This window comes from Oryctolagus cuniculus, chromosome 3, assembly GCF_964237555.1.
Source record: "Oryctolagus cuniculus chromosome 3, mOryCun1.1, whole genome shotgun sequence".
NCBI classification, from domain to species: domain Eukaryota; kingdom Metazoa; phylum Chordata; class Mammalia; order Lagomorpha; family Leporidae; genus Oryctolagus; species Oryctolagus cuniculus.
This window is the reverse complement of record NC_091434.1, coordinates 135,208,112-135,231,202: the sequence shown is the minus strand read 5'-3', so window position 1 is coordinate 135,231,202 and position 23,091 is coordinate 135,208,112. Positions and strand designations below refer to the sequence as shown.

Genomic DNA, 23,091 nt, shown 5'->3' with positions numbered 1-23,091 from the left:
GTTATACTCCTGAGATGGTAATAGGAGGTCTTATCAATATGGTCAATATAACTCTCAAAAAAAAGCTGGGGGTCAAAAATGGCTGGGATTTATCATGGAGAACACTGCTTTGTGGCTGTCCAGCTGCAGAGTTGTGACTACCGATTAAATCCTCTGTGAAGCGAGAAATAGGTGGTCCTCTACTTGTCAGATAAGAGGAAGGGATGGAGGTGAATCGGAGTGAAATAAAACTGGTCAAATGAGATCAAAGTCTGATATCTTAATGTTCAACCACAGGCCTGCATTTTTTGAGCTTACTCCATAGGCAGCTTCTGATTAAGGGAGGCTAGTTTCATGTCATGCAAGATTAACAGCTTCTCAGGAGGCTGTATTTTAAGTGGTGAAAAGTTTTTGTAGAGGTTTTTGTTTTTGTGATCAAATCTGGGATGTGTCCAGGTGAAAGGCAAGTTGTAAGTGACCCAGACAATTAATAGCATTTAAGTTAGATCACGGAGCAAGACCGCTGTGATCTGTTTGGTCTGTTTGTTTTATTTGGGCTTTATATCTAGCAACTTTCTTGAAAGTCAAACAAAAATTGATGCCATTGAGATAGAACGGTCCTTAGGAATCATCGTTAGTATTCAGTTCCGACCTCCTGCCCTCGAGGAAGGAGGGAAATATGCAGTGTCCAAAAGCCCGGGCTTTGAAGTGAGAAGGACTAGGGAGTGAATCACAGCTTTGTCAATTCCAGGTTGGGAGACCTTGAGCAAGTTACTCCTTATGCCTTGCTTTTATTATCTATGAACTGCAGGGAATACCGGTCTTTGCTCATAAAGTTTTTGGGAGACAGAAATGAAAACAAACAAACAAAAACAAACCAGAAACCAAAAAAAAGCTATGCAAAATATTTCTGCAGTACCTGCAAGTGATATATCTTCTACGAATACTACAAGTTAGAAGTATTGAGAATACCCTCCCCCACTCCAAATATTGCACCATCATTTCCCATCCAGTTTTCAAACAATTTGAGAAATTTAGGAAATGTAAAGATAGAGAAAATACCTCATTATTTTTATAGACAGTTTGGAGAATTAAGTTTGGTTTGAGAAACACATTGACCTGGTACGTATACCTTAGAAATAGCTCCACTCACCCCTCCCATCATAGCAGTACTACCTGGGCCAGGTTTCCCATGGAGAGAGGACAAATTGGAAAATCTATTTTTTTTTTTTTAAGAAGAATGGCAGGGAACCGGCACTGTGGCATAGTGGGCTAAGCCTCCACCTGTGGGGCAGGAATCCCATATGGGTGCTGGTTTGTGTTCCAACTGCTCCTCTTCCAATCCAGCTCTCTGCTATAGCCTGGGAGAGCAGTGGCAAGTGGCCCAGGTGCTTGGGCACTTGAATGCACATGGGAGACCCAGAAGAAGCTCCTGGCTCCTGGCTTTGGATCGGCCCATCTCTTGCCATTGCGGCCATCTGGGGAGTGAACCAGTGAATGGAAGACCTTTTTCACGTCTCTCCCTTTCTCTGTCTGTAACTCTACCTCTCAAATAAAGAAGGATAACAGAGGCCTGTGTTGTGGTGTATAGGGTTGAGCCACCACCTGCAATGCCAGCATCCCATATGGGTGCCTGTTGGATTCCTGGCTGCTACTCTTCCTCTCCAGCTCTCTGCTATGGCCTGAGAAATAAGTGGAAGATGGTTCAAGTTCTTGGGTCCCTGAACACACATGGGAAACCCGAAGAAGCTCCAGACTCCTGGATTTGGCTTAGCCCAGCCCCAGCTATTGGAGGCCACTTGAGGAGTGAACCAGAGGGTGGAAGATTTACCCCTCCACCTGCCCCGTAACTCTGCCTTTCAAGTAAATAATGAATAAATCTTTAAAAAAAGAACAAAAATTGGATAACTGAGTTGAGCACGTACCAATTCCCCCAAATCCACTGCCAAATTCAGTACAGACATCACTCACTATCACGAGGGCTTGTTGAGGAATTAAAGAACCAAGAGAGGCCAGGAGTAAGTAGGTTGATGAAAGTGCTCATGAAGACCAAGACTGGAGAGAGATTTCCATTAGCATAAGGTGCTTTCATCCTCATCAATAATTTATTTCCATTGTGCTTTATTTTATTATTTAATCTGGTATTACTTTTTGCATTTTCAAATCATACTGTGACGGTACTCATCTTGTATTGCTGCTGTAACAAATAATCAGAAACTCTCTGAATTTATTCTCTTACCAGTCTGGAGACCAGAAATCCAAGTCAGCCTTACTGGGTTATAGTTGGTTCCTTTTGGAACCTTTGTGGGGAGAATTGTTTGCTGACTTCTTCAGCTTTCCAAGGCCACCTGCTCTTGTTCCTTCCTTGTATTGTTCCTTCATTTTGCTTGTGATCTGGTGTGTTGCGCTTGACCCTTGTGTCCTTTTTCTAGGGACCTTTGTGATGACACTGGGCTTACTTTCATAATCCAGATAATCTTCAGTTCTAAGATTCTCAATTGTATCACATTTGCAAAATCCCCTTTATTGTGTAAGGTAACATTTACAGGTTCCAGGAATTAGGCCGTGGATACCTTTGGGGAGCCATTCATCAGCCCTTTACAATGACATTTTGATTGTCTGAATTTTCCTTGTAGCTATTTTTCATGTCACCGTGTACAGAATTCTTCTTCTTTTTTTTAATATTCCTGAATCATGTCATAATTTCCTCAAGGGTAGGCATCAAGTCTTCCATGGTTTTATATTTTGCCTACTTCATCATCTCACATTAAAAGCAAAACATCTGCTCATAATAGGCTTCAGTAAAATCTATTAATTTAAATAATTTAAAATCAGACCATCATTAGAAAGGAGGCATCTGGTCTACTTATGTTCCAGGGCAAACAAAATCTTATCTTTGACTTTTGATTCTACAAACCTTGACTATGCAAGAAACAATGTAGCTAAGAGTGAAGCATTAAAATGTGACTTGTTTTCCAGAATTATCATTAGTGATCTTTAGAGGGGCTCTGAGACAATCAATTAAATGTTAAGTTTTACCGGAAATCCTTGGAATTATGTTTGCCATTCTCTCCTTTAAAATAAAGAAGAAATATTGCCATTCTTGTGAGTGGATGTGAAAACTTAGCTTGCACAATTTAATCTGTTCTCCTCATTAAACTTTGGAGGAAGGAGGATTACTACACAATGAAATTTGTTCTGATTTTAGCTTCAATGGTTGATAGGAAGTGTAGTGTGACTTGAAATGAATACAGACACAAAATAATTCTAATTCTCAGACATACATGCGTTTCAAATGCATGATTGTTCATCACTTATGAGTTGAATTAGAAAATTATGGAGGCCAATATGTAATTTTAAGCCATTCAATTTAGGTTAATAGATGTCTAAATGAAGCATAGAATTGGCTTTAAAACATATAGCCCTATTCACAACTCATAACTTTAAAAGTTAGTGATGCTATGTATTAGCATGCATATAATGTTTTGTTACATTGCTAAGACAAAAAGATTATATTTGTTCTTTAGCCCTGAAAATTTGTAATTGACATTTTGTACTTGACCTGAGCTATTTTCATATCTTTTCTCTCTTTCCTTGAGCTTTCTTGTCTACAATGATAGAATTTGAATTGTAGAACTGCAGTGGAGCCCAGAGTTCCCTTTTGGGAGCCTAGAGTTCCGATTTGGGTAGATGACAACCAAGGACATAATTCTAGAGACATGAGTTGACTTACTAAGGTCATGCAGCTACTGGCCATGCTTTATTAACATCAACTTGAGTCTCCCAACTCACTATGGAGACCGTTTCTTCTTCCTTCATATGATACAGCTTAAGAGTAGAGAGCAATAATTAGAGTAAAAAAGCAAAGGAGGAGGGGAGGACTCTGGAAATATCCTTAAATGAGACACAATTTCCCTCAGCCACTTACTTCCTGGAGCTTCTCAGCTTTTGGAGCTAGAGGAAGAAAGACCAGGTGAAGGTCTAATTCTGATAGAGTGCTCAGTGGGGGCACCTGGGAAGCAAGGTCATGGAGGGTTTGGATGTGGAGTGAGAGCTAGAGAAAGGTTTGGATCAAAAATATTATAAAAAGTGAAATTATAAACTAGCCTACGAAACAATAAAAGGAAAGACTATCAAAATATAACAGGGGCTGGCGCCGTGGCTCACTAGGCTAATCCTCTGCCTAGCGGTGCCGGCACACCGGGTTCTAGTCCCGGTCGGGGCGCCGGATTCTGTCCCGGTTGCCCCTCTTCCAGGCCAGCTCTCTGCTATGGCCTGGGAGTGCAGTGAAGGATGGCCCAAGTGCTTGGGCCCTGCACCCCATGGGAGACCAGGAAAAGCACCTGGCTCCTGCCTTTGGATCAGCGCGGTGTGCTGGCCACAGCGCACCAGCCGCGGCGGCCATTGGAGGGTGAACCAACGGTAAAGGAAGACCTTTCTCTCTGTCTCTCTCTCTCACTGTCCACTCTGCCTGTTAAAAAAAATATATACATAACAGAAAAATCTCAGAGAAAATGTATAGCCTTCAATTACTTTAAGTGGCAAAATAAAAGACATGGAACCTACTTGAAAACTTAAGGAATAATATTGATTTCCCTGAATACATTACTAAAATTAATAGTCTATAACTAAAATAAAACACCTGCAGCTGAAGAAGTGGATGAGATAAATGGAGACATACCATTTAAAAAAGATGTTATGAGGGGCCAACATTGTGGTGGAGTAGATGAATCCACTGCCTGAGCCCCTGGCATCCTGTAAAGGCACAGGTTCGAGTCCTGACTTCTCCACTTCTGAGCCACTCCCTGCTAATGCACCTGGGAAAGCAGTGGAAGATGGCACAAGTTCTTTGGCCCTTGCACCCGTGTTGGAGACCAGAAAGAAGCTCCAGGCTCCTGGCTTCATCCTGGCCCAGTCCTAACCGTGGTGGCCATTTGGTAGTGAACCAACAGATGGAAGATCTCTTTCTCTGTGTCTTCCTGTTTCTCTTTGTAATTCTGCATTTCAAATAAATAAATATATATTAAGAAAAAGACATCAGGAAGACTTGTACATTGCAGTTGGAACAGGGCAGCCACCAGAAAACAGTTTGTTGCTTCCTCAAAAAATTTAAACAAAATTGCCATGTGATCTAGCAATCCCATTCTTAGCATATACGCTATTGAACTGAAAGCAGAGACTTAACATATTCTTGCACATCCATGTCCACAGCAGTATCGTTCACAATAGCCAATGATGGAAACAGCCCAAGGGTCCATTGAGAGATGAGTGCATGGATGACATGTGGCGGATATGAGGAAACTTCAAAGACTTCATAGAAATATGAAATTTAAAGGTAAGTTTATTTTGGGGCTAAAGATTCCAAAATCCTTGTGAAGTTTTTTTCATAATTTACATTTTTTCTTGAACATTTCAAGGCATTGTATACACAGTGGAATATTATTCAGCATTAAAAAAGAATGAAATTCTGATAGGTGGTGCAACATGGATGAAACTTGAAAACATGATATCAAATGAAATAGGTCAGACACAAAAATACTGTGTTATTCCATTCCTGTGAAGTAACTAAAAAAGGCAAATTCATAGAGGCAGAAAGTAGAGCAGGAGTTGCCAGGAACTGGATATAGGGGAGAATGGGGAAGTTAACGGTTTACTTGCTACAGATTTCTGTTTGCTGTGCTAAAGCTAAAACTTTCTGGACATGTTTGGTGGTGATGGTTGCACAAATTGTAATTGTGCTTATTGCCATTGTGTTGTACAATTAAAAATGGTTAAACTGCTAAATTTTATATTATGTGTACTTTAATACAATTAAAAGACATTGTGACCAGATATTTTCCTGAATTTTAGCGAATCTTAAAAGAACTGATAGTTCTTAAATTATCTAATCAATTTATATGATGGGAAAATACAGAAAGCTCCCCCAAACTTTTTTTTTTTGACGATAACAACCATAATACACACCCTCGTTAAAGATGTTTGAAGAATGAACACTACAGACTGATTTTACAAATGAAAATAGATAAACTTAATGCTCAGTAAAATAATTTCTAATATAATTTTTCATTGTAGAAAAAAAAGATTTATTAAAACCAACTACAGTTTATCCAGAAATGCAAAATAGTTCAGTTAGTTAAGGAGAACAAAACCTTGGTGATTTTAAAAAAAGCTAACAGTGTTTTACACAAAATTTTGAGGACTATTCTTAGTCAAATATGAACAAAAGGGAATTACTTTCAAATACTTGAAACTGGGGCCGGCGCCGTGGCTCACTTGGCTAATCCTCCGCCTGCGGCACCAGAATCCCATATGGGCACCGGGTTCTAGTCCCGGTTGCCCCTCTTCCAGTCCAGCTCTCTGCTGTGGCCTGGGAGTACAGTGGAGGATGGCCCTAGTGCTTGGGCCCTGCACCCCATGGGAGACCAGGAGAAGCACCTCGCTCCTGGCTTTGGATTGGCGTAGCTCTGGCCGTAGCGGCCATTTTGGGGGTGAACCAACGGAAGGAAGACCTTTCTCTCTGTCTCTCTCTCTCACTGTCTGTAACTCTACCTGTCAAATAAATAAATAACCTTTAAAAAAATACTTGAAACTATTTTAATTAAGATCAGGAAATACATGGAATGCTGATTGTTACCTTCAATACTCAACATTCTTTGGACGCTTAATAAATGCTACAGCATGGACTCACTAGATACAATATTAGGAAAAAAGGTTAAATCATTAAACCATAAAGATTGTTATTACATATTTTGAAATCCCAAGGATTGTATAATAAAACAATTTTGAAAATACATAGATAGAAGATATAATAAATGCTTTGATTTTCTGTTGGCAGTCAGGACCTAGAAATGAAAATGGGGAGAATCCATTAAAATATTAAGTAAGCAGAAAATTCTTAGCAATACATTTACCAAGAATAGCATAGAATTGTTACCACAAAACTATAAACTCTTTGGGTGATTAAAAACTATTAAAAGTGGAAAAGATAATATTCTTGAGTGAGGTTTAAGTGTTAGTTCTGCTAAAATGAAAGTAAGAATTTCATGTAATTTCAGTTAGACTCCAGACAGTATTATCCAAGGAGGAATTTTATAAAAGTATTAAATATTGAATAATACATTCAAGAAAGGTCCTGAAAAATGTAAGGAAAAAAGCAGCTGGGATGGACAATTTACGTGACTGTTGTTAGAAAGGCAATGATGATTATGATAGAAATAGTTAGGCATTGTCCTAGAGCTTGGAAATTAGATTAAACAAAGAAGAGCAATTTGTTAAATGATTCCAGTGTATATGAGAATTTAATATATGACAAAATTAGTGCTTCTGTTCATGGGTAAAGGGTGGATTGTTAATAGTGATTGCTCAACTGCTATGTGAAAGAAAATATATTTGGGCTTTTACATTACACCATATCCAATGCATTATAAATGAAGTAAAAACAAATGTAAAAAGGATGGATACTAGAACGGTATCTAGGTTATGCATAACCCAAGGGCAGAATGACTGCCTAAGCAAGATAAGAAACTCAGATGCTCTAAAAATACACTATATTATATTCAAGTATACCAGAGTTAAAATTCCTTATTGTTAAAAAATACCCAAACTAAAAGTAAATGATAATTAAGATGACAACTGAACTTTCACATTTATGCTAAACAAGTGGGCAAGAAAAACAGTCCAACAGGTAAAAGATCAAAGACTATAAATAAATATTTCATAGAAGAGAAAAGTCAAGTAGCTAATAAACATTTGAGAAGATGTTCCACATCACTGGTAGTAAGAGAAGTGTAAATTAAACAACAATTATTGTTATTTATTCACCTTCAGTTGGAAAGAATGTTGAGATGGATTAAATTATTGCCAGCTATAACACAAGGAAATGAGTAAGTTCATACATTGGTAGACAATATACAATTTTGCAGCCTTTTGGGAAAGAAATATGGTAACATGTATAAAAATAAATAAAATATGTGTGTCCTAGATACCACAGTATTGTGACCGGGAATCAAACCCATATGAATAAAACCATCAGCATATAAAATTGTAATATATAAGTATGTGTATTAGGGAATATTTCAAGTTGGAAAAACTACAGCAATGTGCAAATAGAATGAATGACCATAAATATGGGAAGGGTTAAAAATATCAATTTGTCTGCATTGTAGAATAATATGCTTTTAGGTGTCCATTAAAAGAATATATTAGAAATATATCATTTGATTCAGAACAGTGTATCTAAGGCATTTTTTGGTTTATTTTACAGATTCGTTTTAAAAATAATATTAAAAAAGTTAACTGACATTAAAAATTGTATTATTTATGATGTACTATGTGATGTGTGACATGTATATATTATCTCCAATCAGCATAAACGTTTCTGTCTCTTCAAATACAACTTTTTTTTTTCATGTTGAATCATCCTTAATCCATTTTTGTAGTATTTTTAAGAGAAGTATATGGTACATTATCATTGTCTAAAGTTATCCTACTGTATAATAAAACCCCATAACTTCTTAACTCCTATGTAACTGTAACTTGGTACTTACAGATCAAGCGTTGTCCATATCTCACTCTTTCTAACCCTCTGGTAACCATCATTATACTCTGAACTGTTTGATCAACTTTTTTCTAGGCTCCTCATGTGAAGGAGGTAATCTGGTCCTTTACTTTTTGTGCTTGCCTTACTTCATTTAACGTAGTGACCTCAGGTTCTATTCATGCTGTTGCAAATGAAGGTATCTCATCTCTTTTATGGCCCAAACAGAATTCCACTGTGTGTGTGTGTGTGTGTGTGTGTGTGTGTGTACATTTAAAAAATCCACCTAGCAGTTTATGGACAGTAAACTTGTTTTCATTGTATGGCTACTGTGAACGATACTGTAACAAATATGGGAAAGCATGAGTTTACTTTCCTGGTCCATAGTCTGTTCAAACTATTTTTGATCCGAACACTGTGCTGTTTTAGTTACTGTAGCTCTGTAAAGTATTGTAAAACCAGGGAGTGTAATGCCTCCTGCTTTGTTACCTTTGTTCAAGATTGCTTTGGCTGTTTAGGGATTTGTGTCTGTGTGTCTGTGTGTGTGTATGTATGTGATTGCAGTTTAGAAGTGTTTTTCCTCCTTCACTGAAAAATTTCATTGTCATTTTGGTAGGAACCTCATTAGATCTTCAAGTCATTTTGAATAGTATGCACATTTTTTGAAAAAGGATTTATTTATTTATTTAATTTCTTTGTATCCTTTTCAGTTTCTTCCAGCAATGTTTTATAGTTTTCATTGTAAGCTATTTCATCTGTTTGGTTAAATTCATGCATGGGTAATTTTTTTGTAGATATTGGAGATGGGTGTGCTTTCTTGATTTCCTTTTCAAATAATTCCATGTTGGAGTATTTCTGTTGACAATCATGATCTAGAAATTAAAATGGGGAAAATCATTTAAAATAACATTATAAACCTAAAATTTTTAGAAATACATTTGTCAGCAATAGTTACTGATTGTTGAATGCTGACTTTGCTGACTTTGTTCATTGTTCTGACAGATTTTTGGCAGGGCATTTAAGGGTTCTATAAATGAGATCATGTGATTTCAAAGCAGTGGGAAATATTTCAGGTATTTTGATGGAGTATTTATGGTTCCTATAAATAGGATTGTTGATTTGAAAACAGTAACAAGTTGATTTGCTCTTTTCCAACTGGGATATGCTTTATTTCTTTTCTTGCCTAATTGCTCCTTGGAAGTTCCAGTATTATATTTGATAAAAGTGGTGAAAGCATACATCCTTGTCTTGTTCCAGGTCTTAGGAAGAAAGAAAGTTATTAGCTTTCCCCCATTCAGTATGAAGTAGCTATTGGCTTGTTATGTATGACCTATGTTATATTGATTGATGTTGTTTTTGTGCCTATTTTAGTAATCTAATCTTAGTATAAATCATGAACTGATGTTGGATCTTTATCAAATTTCTTTATATGTGCTGAAAGAATCGTATGATTTTTCTTTTGCTAAGTGATGTAGTGTATAGCTTTTATTGATTTACATATACTTGCAACCCATTGTGAGTTGCTTTTTGTATAGAGTGTAAAGGTAGGGGTATGATGCTTCATAGAAGGCGTTTGGAAGGATTCCCTTACTTTCAATTATTTTGAACAGTTTGAGAATAATTCTGATTAGTTCTTTTAAAAGTTTGGTAGAATTTAGCAGTGAAGGCACGTAGTCCTGGGCTTTTCTTTGTTGGTGAGGTCTTTATTACTGATTCAGTCTGTCCTGGTTTTTGTTCTATGTAGGTTTTTTTAATGTCTTCATATCTCAATTTTGGTAAAATTTGTGTTTCCAGATATCTATCCATTTCTTCTGTGTTTTCTAATTTGTTGTCAGATCACTGTTTTTAGTAATTCCTGATAGTACTTTTTATTTCTGTAGTTTCCATTGTAACATCTCCTTTTTCATCTCTGATTTTATTTATTTGGTTTTTCGCTGCCCACCCTTTTTTGGGGGTCATTGGGCCAATGGTTTATGAATGTTGTTTATTTTTCCAAATAACAGCTCTACATTCACTGATCTTTTTATATGGTTTGCTTGATTTCAATTTTATTTCTTTTCTAATTTTAGTTATTTCTTCCCTCCTATTAATTTTAGATTTGGTTTGTACTTTTATTTCTAGGTCCTTGAGATGCATTGTTGTTAGATCTGATGCCTTTCCAATTTCTTGATGTAGGCACAATTGCTATAAGCTTTCCTGTTAATACTGCTTTTGCCATATCCCATAAGTTTTGATATGCTGTGTTGTCATCTTCATTTGCTTCTAGGAATTCTTTGATTTCCCTTTTGATTTCTTCTATGGCCTACTGTTCATTCAACAGCATGTTTTCCATCTCCATATGTTTGCATATTTTCTTGAGTTTCTTAAGCTATTAATTCCAGCTTCATTCCATTGTAGTCAGAACAGATACATTGTATAATTTATTTGTTTTTTGTAAAGATTCATTTTTTTTATTTGAAAGGGAGAAATACAGAGAGAGAAGGAGACATACAGAGAGATTTTCTACCTGTTGGTTCATTCCCCAAATGACTGCAGGGTCTGGAGCTAGGCCAGGCCAAAGCCAGGAGCTTCCTCTGGACCCTCCCTTTGGGTGCAGGGGCCCAAGTACTTGGGCCATGTTCTGCTGTTGTCCCAGGCACATTAGCAGGGAGCTGGATCAGAAGTGGAGCAACCAGGACTCGAACCTGGGATGCTGGCACTACAGCCCCTACTTTGTTTCTCTTAATCTATTGAGACTTGTCTCATGGCCTAGCATATGGTCTATCATAGAGAACATTCCATGCACTGATGAAAATAACGTGTATTCAGCAGCTGCAGGATTAAATGTTATTTTTAAATATTTATTTATTTATTTATTTATTTTTATTTATTTATTTATTTTTTGACAGGCAGAGTGGACAGTGAGAGAGACAGACAGAAAGGTCTTCCTTTGCCATTTGTTCACCCTCCAATGGCCACCGCGGCCGGCGTGCTGCAGCCGGCGCACCACGCTGATCCAAAGGCAGGAGCCAGGTGCTTCTCCTGGTCTCCCATGGAGTGCAGGGCCCAAGCACTTGGGCCATCCTCCACTGCACTGCCGGGCCACAGCAGAGAGCTGGCCTGGAAGAGGGGCAACCGGGACAGAATCTGGTGCCCCGACCGGGACTAGAACCCGGTGTGCTGGTGCCACAAGGCGGAGGATTAGCCTATTGAGCCACGGTGCCGGCCTTATTTTATTTATTTGAAAGACAAAGTTGCAGAGAGAGAGATAGAGGCAGACAGAAAAACAGATCTTCAAGCCTCTTACATCCACTGATTCACTCTCCAAATGGCTGCAACAGCTGGAGCTTGACTAAGCAAAAGCCAAGAGCCAAGAAATTCATCCGGGTCTCCCACATGGGTGTAGGGGCCCACGCACTTGGGCCATCTTCTGATGCTTTCCAGGCATGTTAGCAGGAGGTGGATCAGAACTCCGGTATTCAAAATGATGCCCATACAGTATGTCAACATAGCAGGCAGTGTTATAACCTGCTTTAAACAGCTTCTACTGGGGCCTACACTGTTGCATACTGGGTAAGGCTGCCACCTGCCCCAGCCCCTCTCTGCCAAGGGGAAGCAACTGCCCATCGTGAGCCCGCAGTATCTGTGTACCCTACCCACTTGGGCACATGAACCAAACAAAGGATCTGTATACTCTGTATTGTGAGCACAGAGTACTCCACAATGACCCTCCCTAGCACTCAGGTAGCTCTGAGCTTCTAGAGTTGGCCCCAGTGATTGCACAAAGACCTAGCCACCCTCAGATTTCTGAGTTTGCCTTCTCAGTTTCCTGGCCTATTGTGTAGTCACAGGAGTCCCCCAGTTACAGGGTACAGGGGATTCATTCCCTGCCCTGCATGCCTCTCTACCCACAGAGGGAGCTTCCCTGTTCTGGGAGCCATCCACCTTCCAGGTAGGTTGGGTAAGGGGAAGGAAATCAGGTACCCTCCTTTCATGGAACTAAGTGGGCATCCTATCCCTCACCAACTCTCCAGGCCAGACTCAAATTCCATGGGGACTATGGATTTCTCTCCCTGACAAAGTCCACCAGTGGTACACAGGCTGAAGCAGCCTGTACTCACCTTCTTCCCTGCTGGTTGCCAGGTACCTTGGTGGAGAGAGGGGAGAAAATCCATATGCCCTCCCTTCACAGGATTAGGTGGGTCCCCTGCCCACAGCAGCGCTTCAGGCTGGACTCAAAGTCAGTGGGGACTGCAAGATGCTCTCTCAGAGAAGATCACCAGTGGTGTGATGGCCACTGTAGATTCCTCTCCCCTTGGTCTGAGAAGATAGTGTACATGCCAGCCGTGGGAGTCACCGGGGGCATCCTGCTAGCTGCTGTGTGATTGCAGTTTTCCTTGCTCCAAAGAGACTGTCCTTTTTCTGTATACTTTTCTACTGAAAACTCCTCTCCAACTGTCCTCTGGGAACACAGTTCCTCCCCTGTTCTTCTGATTTCTTCCTGTAGTCAAAACAGCTTGTCTTTGCCCTATTTGGCCTCTTGGATCGGCATCTATGTTAATAAAGGATATTTGGCCTGTGGCTTTCTTTTTGTGTAGTATCCTTGTCTGGTTTTGATGTCAAGAATGAGGTTGGAGGAATTCCCTCCTTTTTCTTTTTTGGAATTATTGGAAAAGAAATGACCTTAAGACTTCTTTAAATGTTTGGTAGAATTGAACATTGAAAGCATCTGTTCCTGCCTGGGACTTTCTTTAATGGAAGACTTTATATGAATGATTCAGCCTCACTAATTATGACTGGTCTGTGTGGGTATTCTGTTTCTTAATGATCCAGTCTTGGTGCATCTGTTCAGGAATTTGTCCATTTCTTTTAGGTTATTAAATTTGTTGCTATATAATTTTTATAATGATTACTAATGATTCTTTGTGTTTCTATGGTGTCAGCTGAAATATTTCTCTCTGATTTTATTTATTTGAATCCTCTCTTTCTCTTCAGTAGTCTAGTTAAAGGTTTCCCAGTTTTGTTTATAAAAACAAACTTTTCATTGCTTCTCAGCCTTTTGGCTAAAATTAGGTGAAAAACAAACTTTTCATTTCATTGATGTTTGTATTTTTAAAAAATCTCTGTTTATTTCTGCTCTGAATTTTATTATTTCTTTGCTTATCCTAAGTTTAAATTTGCTTTGCTTTTATTTTTCTAGTTCCTTTAGGTAAAGCACTTAGTTGTTACTGATATCATTCTACTTTTTGATGTATTGATTAAAAATTCCCTCCTAATACAGCTTTTGCTGTATCCCATTGGCTTTGGTATTTTGTACTTTCATTTTCAAGACATATTTGAATATTTTGCTAAACTTTGACCCAGTGGTTGTTCATGAGTACACTATTAATTTCCGTGTATTTTTATAGTTTCCAAATTTCTTTTATTGTAATTGATTTCTAATTACATTGACTTGAGGTCTGAAAAGACACTCAATGTGATCTATAGTATTAAAATTTTTGTGACTGATTTTGTGACCTATCACATGATATGTCATGAGGGAGTTTTCCTATGATGTCTGGAAGAACGTGCTTGGTAGCTGTTGGATGGGTGTTCTCTATGTGATTTTAACTCTGCTGTTTGTTGATTTCCTCTCCAGATAATCTGTCCATTTATGAAAGTGGGGTGTAAAAATCCCCTTCTATTGTTGAATTGTTATCTATCTTTCCTTTTAGTCTGATAATATTTGCTTTATATATTTGGGAATCTTATATTAGGTACACATATATTTACAACTCTTACTTTTTCCTGATGAATTGAAGCTTTTCTATAACCTTTCTTATCTCTTTTTATTATTTTTCTTTACTTCTGTTTTCTTATATAATTATAGATCCTTCTGTTTTCTTTCTGGGTCTACTTGCATGGATTTTCTTATTCTATCTTTTTTCTTTGATTCTATGCATCTGTGACTTTTTTTTTATTTATTTGACAGAGTTATAGACAATGAGAGAGAGAGAGCAAGACAGAGAGAAAGGTCTTCCTTCCGTTTGTTCACTCCCCAAATGGCCACTACGGCTGGTGCTGCACCGATCCGAAGCCAGGAGCCAGGTGCTTCCTCCTGGTCTCCCATGCGGGTGCAGGGGCCCAAGCACTTGGGCCATCCTCCACTGCCTTCCTGGGCCACAGCAGAGAGCTGGACTGGAAGAGGAATAACTGGGACTAGAACCGGCATCCGGCGCCACAGGTGGAGAATTAACCAAGTGAGCCATGGTGCCGGCCTCTACTCTGTGACTTTTAATTGAATAATTTAATCCTTTTACACTAAAGGTACTTATTGATAGGTAAGATTATGTTGCTTCCATTTTGATATTGTTTTCTAGCTTTATTGTACTAGCTATATAGCTTGCTTGCTTTCATTCTTTCTTCTGTTCATACAATCTTCCTTTGTGATTAAATGTGTTCTCTAGTGGTGTATTTTGGTTCCCTATTATTGTGGTAAGTCTATTGCAGATATTTGCTTTAGGGTTACCAAGAGTGTAACTAAAACCATCTTTTGGTTTTAAAAAAGTTATTTTAAACCCTTATAATAAGATAGGAAAAGAAACAAAAAGAGAAAGACATACAAACTATTTAACTACTAATGGGACCTCTATATGTATACCCAGTCTCTTTCCAACTTTGAAATCTGTCTGTATCACCTAGCTCTTAATGAATTAATGTAATTATTATTATAACTTTTACTTTTTTTTTTATTTATGTATTCAAAAGACAAGTTATGGAGAGAGAGGCAGAGAAGGAGAATGAGAGCTCTTCAATCTGCTGGTTCACTCCCTAAACAGCTGTAACAATGGGGACTGGGCCAGGCCAAATCCAGGAGACTGGAACTCCTTCCTGGTCTTCTACATGGGTCACAGGTTCCAAGTACTTGGGCCATTTTCTGCCACTTTTTCTGGAACATTAGGAGGGAATTGGATCGGAAGTGGGGTGACCAGGAGTTGAACCAGCACTCTGATATAGGATGCTTGCATCACAAATGGTGGCTTTAAACCACTACACTATAATGTTGGCACCTCACTTTTCTTTTTAAAGCTGTAAGTAAATGAGCATTATGTTTACATTGTTGTAGCATTCCGACTTGTATCAGTTATTAAAAGTTTATTAACTTGTGATATTTTCTTCTTATTTATTTGAATCTCTGAAGAATCCTGTCAGCATTTATTGTAAGACAAGTCTGGTGGATACAAATTATCTCAGCTTTTATTGGTCTGAGAATGTCTTTATCTTCCCTCCTATTTAAAGGATAGCTTTGTTCAGTGTATCTTTGATGGGTGGGAGTATTTTTCTTTCAGTACTGGAAAGTCTTATTGTCTCCACACTTGTATAGTTTCTGCGAGAAGTATGTAGTCAAATGAATCAGGACTCCTGTAGATCTTACTTGTTTCTTTTCTATTGCAGCTTTGAGAATCTTCTTTTTACATTTAACCTTGAAGAGCTTCATTATAATCTTGTCTTTCTTTTAATATGTTTTAAAATTTGCTAATGTACTTTTACATTAAAGGATTTATGTTAATTTGTTACTTCTAGTTTTCTGTCAAGTCTGTTAGAGTATCAAATCCTTTGTATATGCTCTCTTGAATTGAGTTTTCTTAATGCAGCTGTTTTGAATTCTTTATTCAATCATTTGCAAATGTCCATGCCGAGCTGTTTATTTGACACCTTATTTTGTTCATTAGGTGAGTTCATGGCTCTCTGAAAGTTCTTGTCACTTGTCAGTGTATGATGCTGTTTGCACATTGGAGGATTGGTTATTTTTCCTGTCTTCATGATCTAGGTTCTTTTGTGGCTACTATTCCAGTTTCCCAGAAGTCTGCTTGCATGTCTGCTGTCTCAGCAATATTTGTTGCCTAATCCTGTGGCCATGGATGCCACAATGATAGATCACATCTGGAGTCCACGGATGGCCTAGACTCTCACAGCATGGAGGTAAGATCCAAGCCCATTGTGCTATGGCCTGTTGCTGAGGGGGACTCGTAGCCCATGGCTACAACAACCAGCAAGAGGTGTTGCAGACTAGCATATAAGTCCAATCAAGTGGGACCATGAGGATGGTGTTTGGAATCAGTGCTGATCCAGAGATTCCATCTATAGGTGCTGGCCTGGTAGAGGGACCATTAGGATTTGCTAATGGGGTGATAAAAACATCCCTTTGACCACCCAAGCTGGCATGAAGCTGGATTACACCTAGGTTTCAGGATCACCAGGCCCCATGTAATCTCACAGGGACTTGCCAGCCACAGTGAGGCAGGCAGTTATATATTTTGAAAGGATCCATGTCATCAGGGGTGCAGATCTCTGCCTGAAGCTAAGAAAACTCCAACAGCTCTCTGTGAGCACCATCCTGGGGCTGGGGACCCTAATCATGTGCTGGGTCTCATGGGGCAGGACCTGGATCTGAGCTCCAAGGCAAGAGCTTACGCTCCCTTCTCTGTTGTTGCTAGAGTCTTTTCTGTGCTGTCTGCTGGAGGTTGGGGGAAGGGTGTGTCTCTGCAGGGAGATGATTACCAGGGTGTTTCAGCTGCCATCATCCCTGTGCACTCCCTGCCCCATACACCAGAGACATTTTTTTAAGATTTTATTTATTTATTTGAAAGGTAGTGTTACAGATAGTGAGAGGGAGAGACAGAGCGAAAGGTCTTCCATCCGTTGGTTTACTCCCCAAATGACTGCTACGGCTGGTGCTGAGCCAATCCAAAGCCAGGAGCCAGGTGCTTCTTCCCAGTCTCCCACATGGGTGCAGGGGCCCAAGGACTTGGGCCATCTTCTACTGCTTGCCCAGGCCACAGCAGAGAGCTGGATTGGAAGAGGAGGAGCTGGGTCTCGAACCGGCGCCCATATGGGATGCCGGCACTGCAGGTGGAGGATTAACCTACTGCACCACAGCACCAGCCCCACCAAAGGCATTTTTGAATAAGAAAAGTAAGGAAGTAAGGTAAAGAGAAGTGTGTATACTGTAATAACAATTTTATAATCAATTCCAATGTGTGTGTGTGATTATATGAGCTTGAGTTTGCATGGAAATGCAAACAGAGGGTTGTTAATATGTGTTTTTAGCTTGATTCGGAAGAAGGGTGGTAAATCTGAATGAGTTGTAAGTCTAGATGAGTTGGAGAGAAATGTTGAGCTGAGATGAAACTGGAGGGGAGTTGGGTGAGGAATAGATTTAATTAGCCCTTACTTTATATGTTCCATTTATTGTAGCAAGCAATTATGTAATTATGTGAGCATGGCTTGAAAAAATACAAAAAAGAACCTTTAAAATGTTGGGTTAAATTCATTCAAACTCTAATGAGTTGAATAATGGCTCCCCAGAAGGTATGTCTACTTAGAATCTGTGTGTTAATGTGACCTTATTTGGAAAAACAGTGTTTGCAGATGTAATTAAATTAAGAACTCCAAAAAAGATTATTCTGATATAGTAAGGGCACTAAATCCACTGACAAATGTTATTAAAAGAAAAAGCGAGGGGCTGGTGCTGTGGCATAGTGGATAAAGCCGCCTCCTGCTATGTCGGCATCTCAGATGGGCGCTGGTTCTAATGCTGGCTTCTCCATTTCCGATCCCGCTCTCTGCTATGGTCTGGGAAAGCAGTAGAAGATGGCCAAGTCCTTGGGCCCCTGCACCCACGGGGGAGACCCGGAAGAAATTCCTGGCTTCAGACTGGTGCAGCTCCGGCTGTTGCAGTCATCTGGGGGAGTGAACCAGTGGATGGAAGACCTCTCTCCCTCTGCCTCTGCCTCTCTGTAACTCTGCCTTTCAAATGAATAATTAAATCTTATAAAAATGAAAGAAAGGAAGAAGATGCACAAGGAGGAAAGGGCATGTGAAAGCTGAGGCAGAGCTTGGACCTAAAGCTGGAAAAGGCAAGAAACAAAGTGTCACCAAGAAATACCAGGGCTGCATAGAGTACAGTTGGGACATCACTGATTAGTCTGCTTTTCTTAATGTATAGATAAGAAGAACAATACTTGAAACTTGTTTTCTACTTTGGATGAGCTATGCCGACTTGAGTCAGTCTTAATATCCCTTTCTGAATTTCTGCTTTGGAAGGCTTAGGGGCATTTGGCATTTTTTAAGTCAGCTGGCTGCAGTTCAGTCAGCTATTGTCATTTTTGCATTTTAGACGTATGCATTTTATTGTCACACAATCACCTTTGTAGAATTTTGTACCATTTCTTTAATTTTCTATGTTTCCTTTGGAAAGGATTTTGTATAACCCTATAGTTTCTTACTGCAGATCCCTAGCTATGTGTCTGTCACTTGAAATATGTATCCATGATACATTCCCAATTCTGTATCTCTGATCCATCACATGACTGTTCCTGTGCTGAGAATTTCTCCTCATATCACTGGATGAAACTAGTCCAGGATATAAAAAATGTTTGAGAAGCTGAAATACTTGGGATGCAAAAAGAATGAGTGTAGCCTGGGTTCAAGTAGAGAAAGGGAATAAGGTGTTATGTCTCCCAGTAGGACACAGGATTCTTGTCCAATGAGGCAGATTAACTCTCAACATGGATGTGCCTTTATTCCTACCACAGAAGAATTTACCATCTTCACTAAGGTAATGCTGCAGGGCGACTGAGGCTGTAAAGGCAATGAGAGGTGAGAAGGATGATTATTGGATGCCATCACAGTCATAATTTTGCAAGGCTTATATTGACTACAGGGAGGTGGACCTAGTGGTATGTACTAACTCACTTAGGGTATGGCCTTGAAAGGTAATCCTCTGTGATTATGAAATTGTGATTGAACCAACATGACACAGATTTTCTGCACAATGAGTTAGAGCTTTTTTTTGCCAAAGAGAAGACCAGAAAAGAAGGAACATACTAAACTAATAGACATATCAGCACCAATGATCTTATATAATAATGACTTACAAGGTTATTGATTACACCTATGGCATACAGGTATACACAATGACCATTATAAAACAGGATGTTCCAACATTACAAATGTGCAAATTGCTTTGAAAAAGAAAATAAGCACAGTGATTCAATTCTTCATGGCCTAGGAGATAAAATATTTACTAACTATAAATAAATCCCTATGAATTTTAACAAAATGCTAATAAAAAGCATATTTAACAGTTATTACAGACATCAAAACAATAACACAGGTACCACCATAAGTCTTCAAAATTAATTAATTTTAAAGATAGGAATAAATGGGGCTCAGGACTTAACAGGTGAAAATTTGACCATAAAAGGCACTTGTTGAGACTGAAAATTTTACCTTGGACCATGCAACCAAGTCTCCTACTTCAAATGAGAATGAATCAGCCAGCATTGTGGATCCTGGTATTCTGAGATGGCACTATTTTTCTTTTACATCTGGAAATATTTGCAAAAATAAAACACATTCCAGAAATGTTATAAAAATGACTCTTTTTACAAAAGGCAGAATGAGATGGGGGGGAGACAGAAGGGGGAGAGAGAGAGATGGAGGGAGGACAGAGAGGGGGAGAGAGAGAGAGAGAGAGAGAGAGAGAGAGAGAGAGATTATCAACACAGATCCTCCCATTTACTGGTTTACTCTCCAAATGGCCACAGTGGCTGGACCTGGGCCAGACTGAAGTCAGGAGTCTAGAACTCCATTCAGGTCACCCACATGTATGGCAAAGACCCAGATACTTGGGCCCTCTTTGGCTGATTTCCCAGATTCATCAGCAGGGATTAGGAAATGGAGCAGCTGGGACTTGAACTGGCACTCCTACTGGATGCTGGTATTGCAGGTGGTGGCCTAACCAACTGTGTCAAAATGCTGGCCCCAAGAGTTGGAATGTGGAGCTACTGAATGTTTTGGAGGATATTTTAAAAATTAGAACCATGGGCTTATATAAAAATAAGAATTAAAGGAAAGTGTCTTTCATGGTATTAGCATATTTGGCACCAGTATTATTTTGCCACATTGATTGGTTATGGAGTCATTGAGGTTGCACATGTTTTATTTCCTACTTAGGGTGTTTAAAATATTCACACAAATTAGTCACATAAATTACTGATGGTAGTTTAAATTATTTAAAGGAATTTAATCACATGGTTAATAAATGCCCATGAAAATGACTTTCCAAGTTATTTTTTAGATATACAAATTTAATGTATTAAGTATTGAGTAAAAGGAACCTTTACATTGAACTAAATTCTTTCATGATTTCCTTAAATCTGTTGCATAGGGCTAGATTTTATGCTCCATAGAAAATGGGCTGATCCATGGCTCTTCCAATCCTGGTAACTTTAAGTTCTGACACAGCCTCTAGTAGTAACTAAAATATCTAGTCATATATACTAATCAAAACTCTAGAACTGAAACTGAGGTTTCTGCGTATTTTAACTTAAGCCTGATGCAATCAGAAATCCTAAAGTTGTGAAAAATATGTAGTTGGTTGCCTCTCTGTCACTTAATTTCTCATATGTATCCCCTTTCCTTGACCTGGTAGTTTTTTTTCTGATCACTCTGTAGTCTATGTATAGAGGAAGGGTTGCGGGAGAAGAATAAAGAAGGTGGGAGAGTTGTTCATGGATTGATGTTACACAGACTGGTACTATGCTATGTCTGTCCATTTTCTGTTGCTATAGCAAAATACCTGAGACTGAATACATTGCAAAGAAATGAAGTTTATGAATATTTAGCTCACAGTTCTAGAGATTTAAGAGAATGGTGAGAGCATCTGCTCCAGTTTGGTGAGGCATGATGGCAGATGCCACCCCAAGGCAAGAGTGTATGCGGAAGAAGGAACTATTAGTCATGTGGAGAGACAGAAAGCAAAAGAGAGTCGGGGGAAGTAACAGGCTTGCTCCCAACAATTCATTCTTGTTGGACTTCCTGCAAGAGAGAGAATATACTCCAGAGAGAAGAGCATTAATTCCTCTGAGAAACCTAATCAGCTAGGATTCACCTCATAAAGATTCCACCACTGCTCAGTATTGCCATACTGGGTAAACAGCTTCTAGCATGTAAAACTTTGGGGCACACACTTAAACCTTAGGCAAGCATTGGCAATGTTCTCTGGGGCTATCAGAATATTGAAGTTGACTCCTTCTCTTTCTAAGGATTATTCAGAAGCTCTCTCCTTCCCCTGGTTACGGGAGTATCTCACCGAAAGTCCTTTCACCATAGCGTGTGCATTCTATTTTGAATAGTTTCTAACTTCTCTCTTTCTTTCTTTCTTTCTTTCTTTCTTTCTTTCTTTCTTTCTTTCTTTCTTTCTTTCTTTCTTTCTTTCTTTCTCTTCCTTCCTTCCTTCCTTCCTTCCTTCCTTCCTTCCTTCCTTCCTTCCTTCCTTCCTTCCTTCCTTCCTTTTTTTGACAGGCAGAGTTAGACAGAGAGAGAGAGAGACAGAGAGAAAGGTCTTCCTTTTCCGTTGGTCCATCCCCCAATGGCCGCCATGGCCAGTGTTGTGCTGATCCGAAGCCAGGAGCCAGGTGCTTCTCTTGGTCTCCCCTGCGGGTGCAGGGCGCAAGCACTTGGGCCATCCTCTACTGCCTTCCCCTGGCCACAGCAGAGAGCTGGACTGGAAGAGGAGCAACCAGGACAGAATCCGGCGCCCCAACTGGGACTAGAACCTGGGGTGCTGGCACTGCAGGTGGAGGATTAGCCTAGTGAGCCGTGGCGCTGGCCTTCTAACTCCTTTCTTAAGTCTTTGGGATTTCTTGATACCTTCAAATTCTCTGTTCTGGTCAGTGGCCATGTGGTTCTCTTTGCAGGATCTAAGATCATTCCACACTAGATGTCTTGTGTGATCCCTATTATACTTGGTACATGAAAACTATTCACACATTTTTAATGCTGAGTCTGGATTTATAAGCTGATCCCTATTATTTTTCTTCATTTTTCAAAATAACAAGCTGCCTCCTCTCTCATTCTTTTTTTTTTTAAATACTTATTTTATTTATTTGAAAGATAGAGTTAGAGAGGTAGAGCAAGAGAGCGAGAGAGAGGTCTTCCATCCATTGGTTCACGCCCCAACTGGCTGAAATGGCCAAAGCTGAGTTGATCTGAAGCCAGGAACCAAGAGCTTCTTTCGGGTCTCCCATGTGGGTGCAAGGGCCCAAGCACTTGGCCCATCTTCTACTGCTTTCTCAGACCACACCATAGAGCTGGGTTGGAAGTGGAGCAGCCAGGAATTGAACCAGTGCCCAGATGGGATGCTGGCGCTGCAGGCCGGGGCTTTAACTTGCTGTGCCACAGTGCCAGGCCCCTCTCTCATTCTTAATGTGTGCATCCAACTATTTTTTTCCTGTGTCTCCAACCTGCACAATATATCAAACCCTCCAAGTGGCCCTGTTAGCACTCTCATAGAATTGTGGTGAAGAGTAGCTACTTCCATTGTGGGACATGGGATAGAGGTCTCCCCAGAGAAAACTTTCCTTCAAAATTCTTCTCAAATACTTAAGCCTTTAATCCATTTAAATACTTTCATGGGTTTGTGGTTAAAACACATGAGAGATGTTTCCAGAAACTTATGTTTGGAATTATGTAAATAACCCAATGCTTCCTTTGTGTGTAATATCTATGATTTTGCTTCCAAGAAACATATTTGAAATATGTAGTAAAAT

At 39.4% G+C, this 23,091-nt stretch overlaps 1 protein-coding gene across 21 annotated transcripts in view; it reads left to right on the top strand.

Moving 5' to 3' along the window:
* Positions 1 to 23,091, top strand: part of LOC100346703 (endogenous retrovirus group K member 19 Pol protein) — a 313,823-nt gene that overhangs the window by 237,619 nt on the left and 53,113 nt on the right. For 10 of the 21 annotated variants that reach the window (XR_011387357.1, XR_011387355.1, XM_070071120.1 and 7 more), the window contains 2 exons: positions 5,191 to 5,314; positions 16,305 to 16,456. Coding sequence is in view for 3 of the 21 variants with exons in the window: in XM_070071132.1 (XP_069927233.1) it covers positions 16,451 to 16,456 (6 nt within the window). In the remaining 18 variants the exon portion in view is untranslated. The other 11 variants (XM_070071131.1, XM_070071119.1, XM_070071130.1 and 8 more) reach the window with 7 other exon arrangements.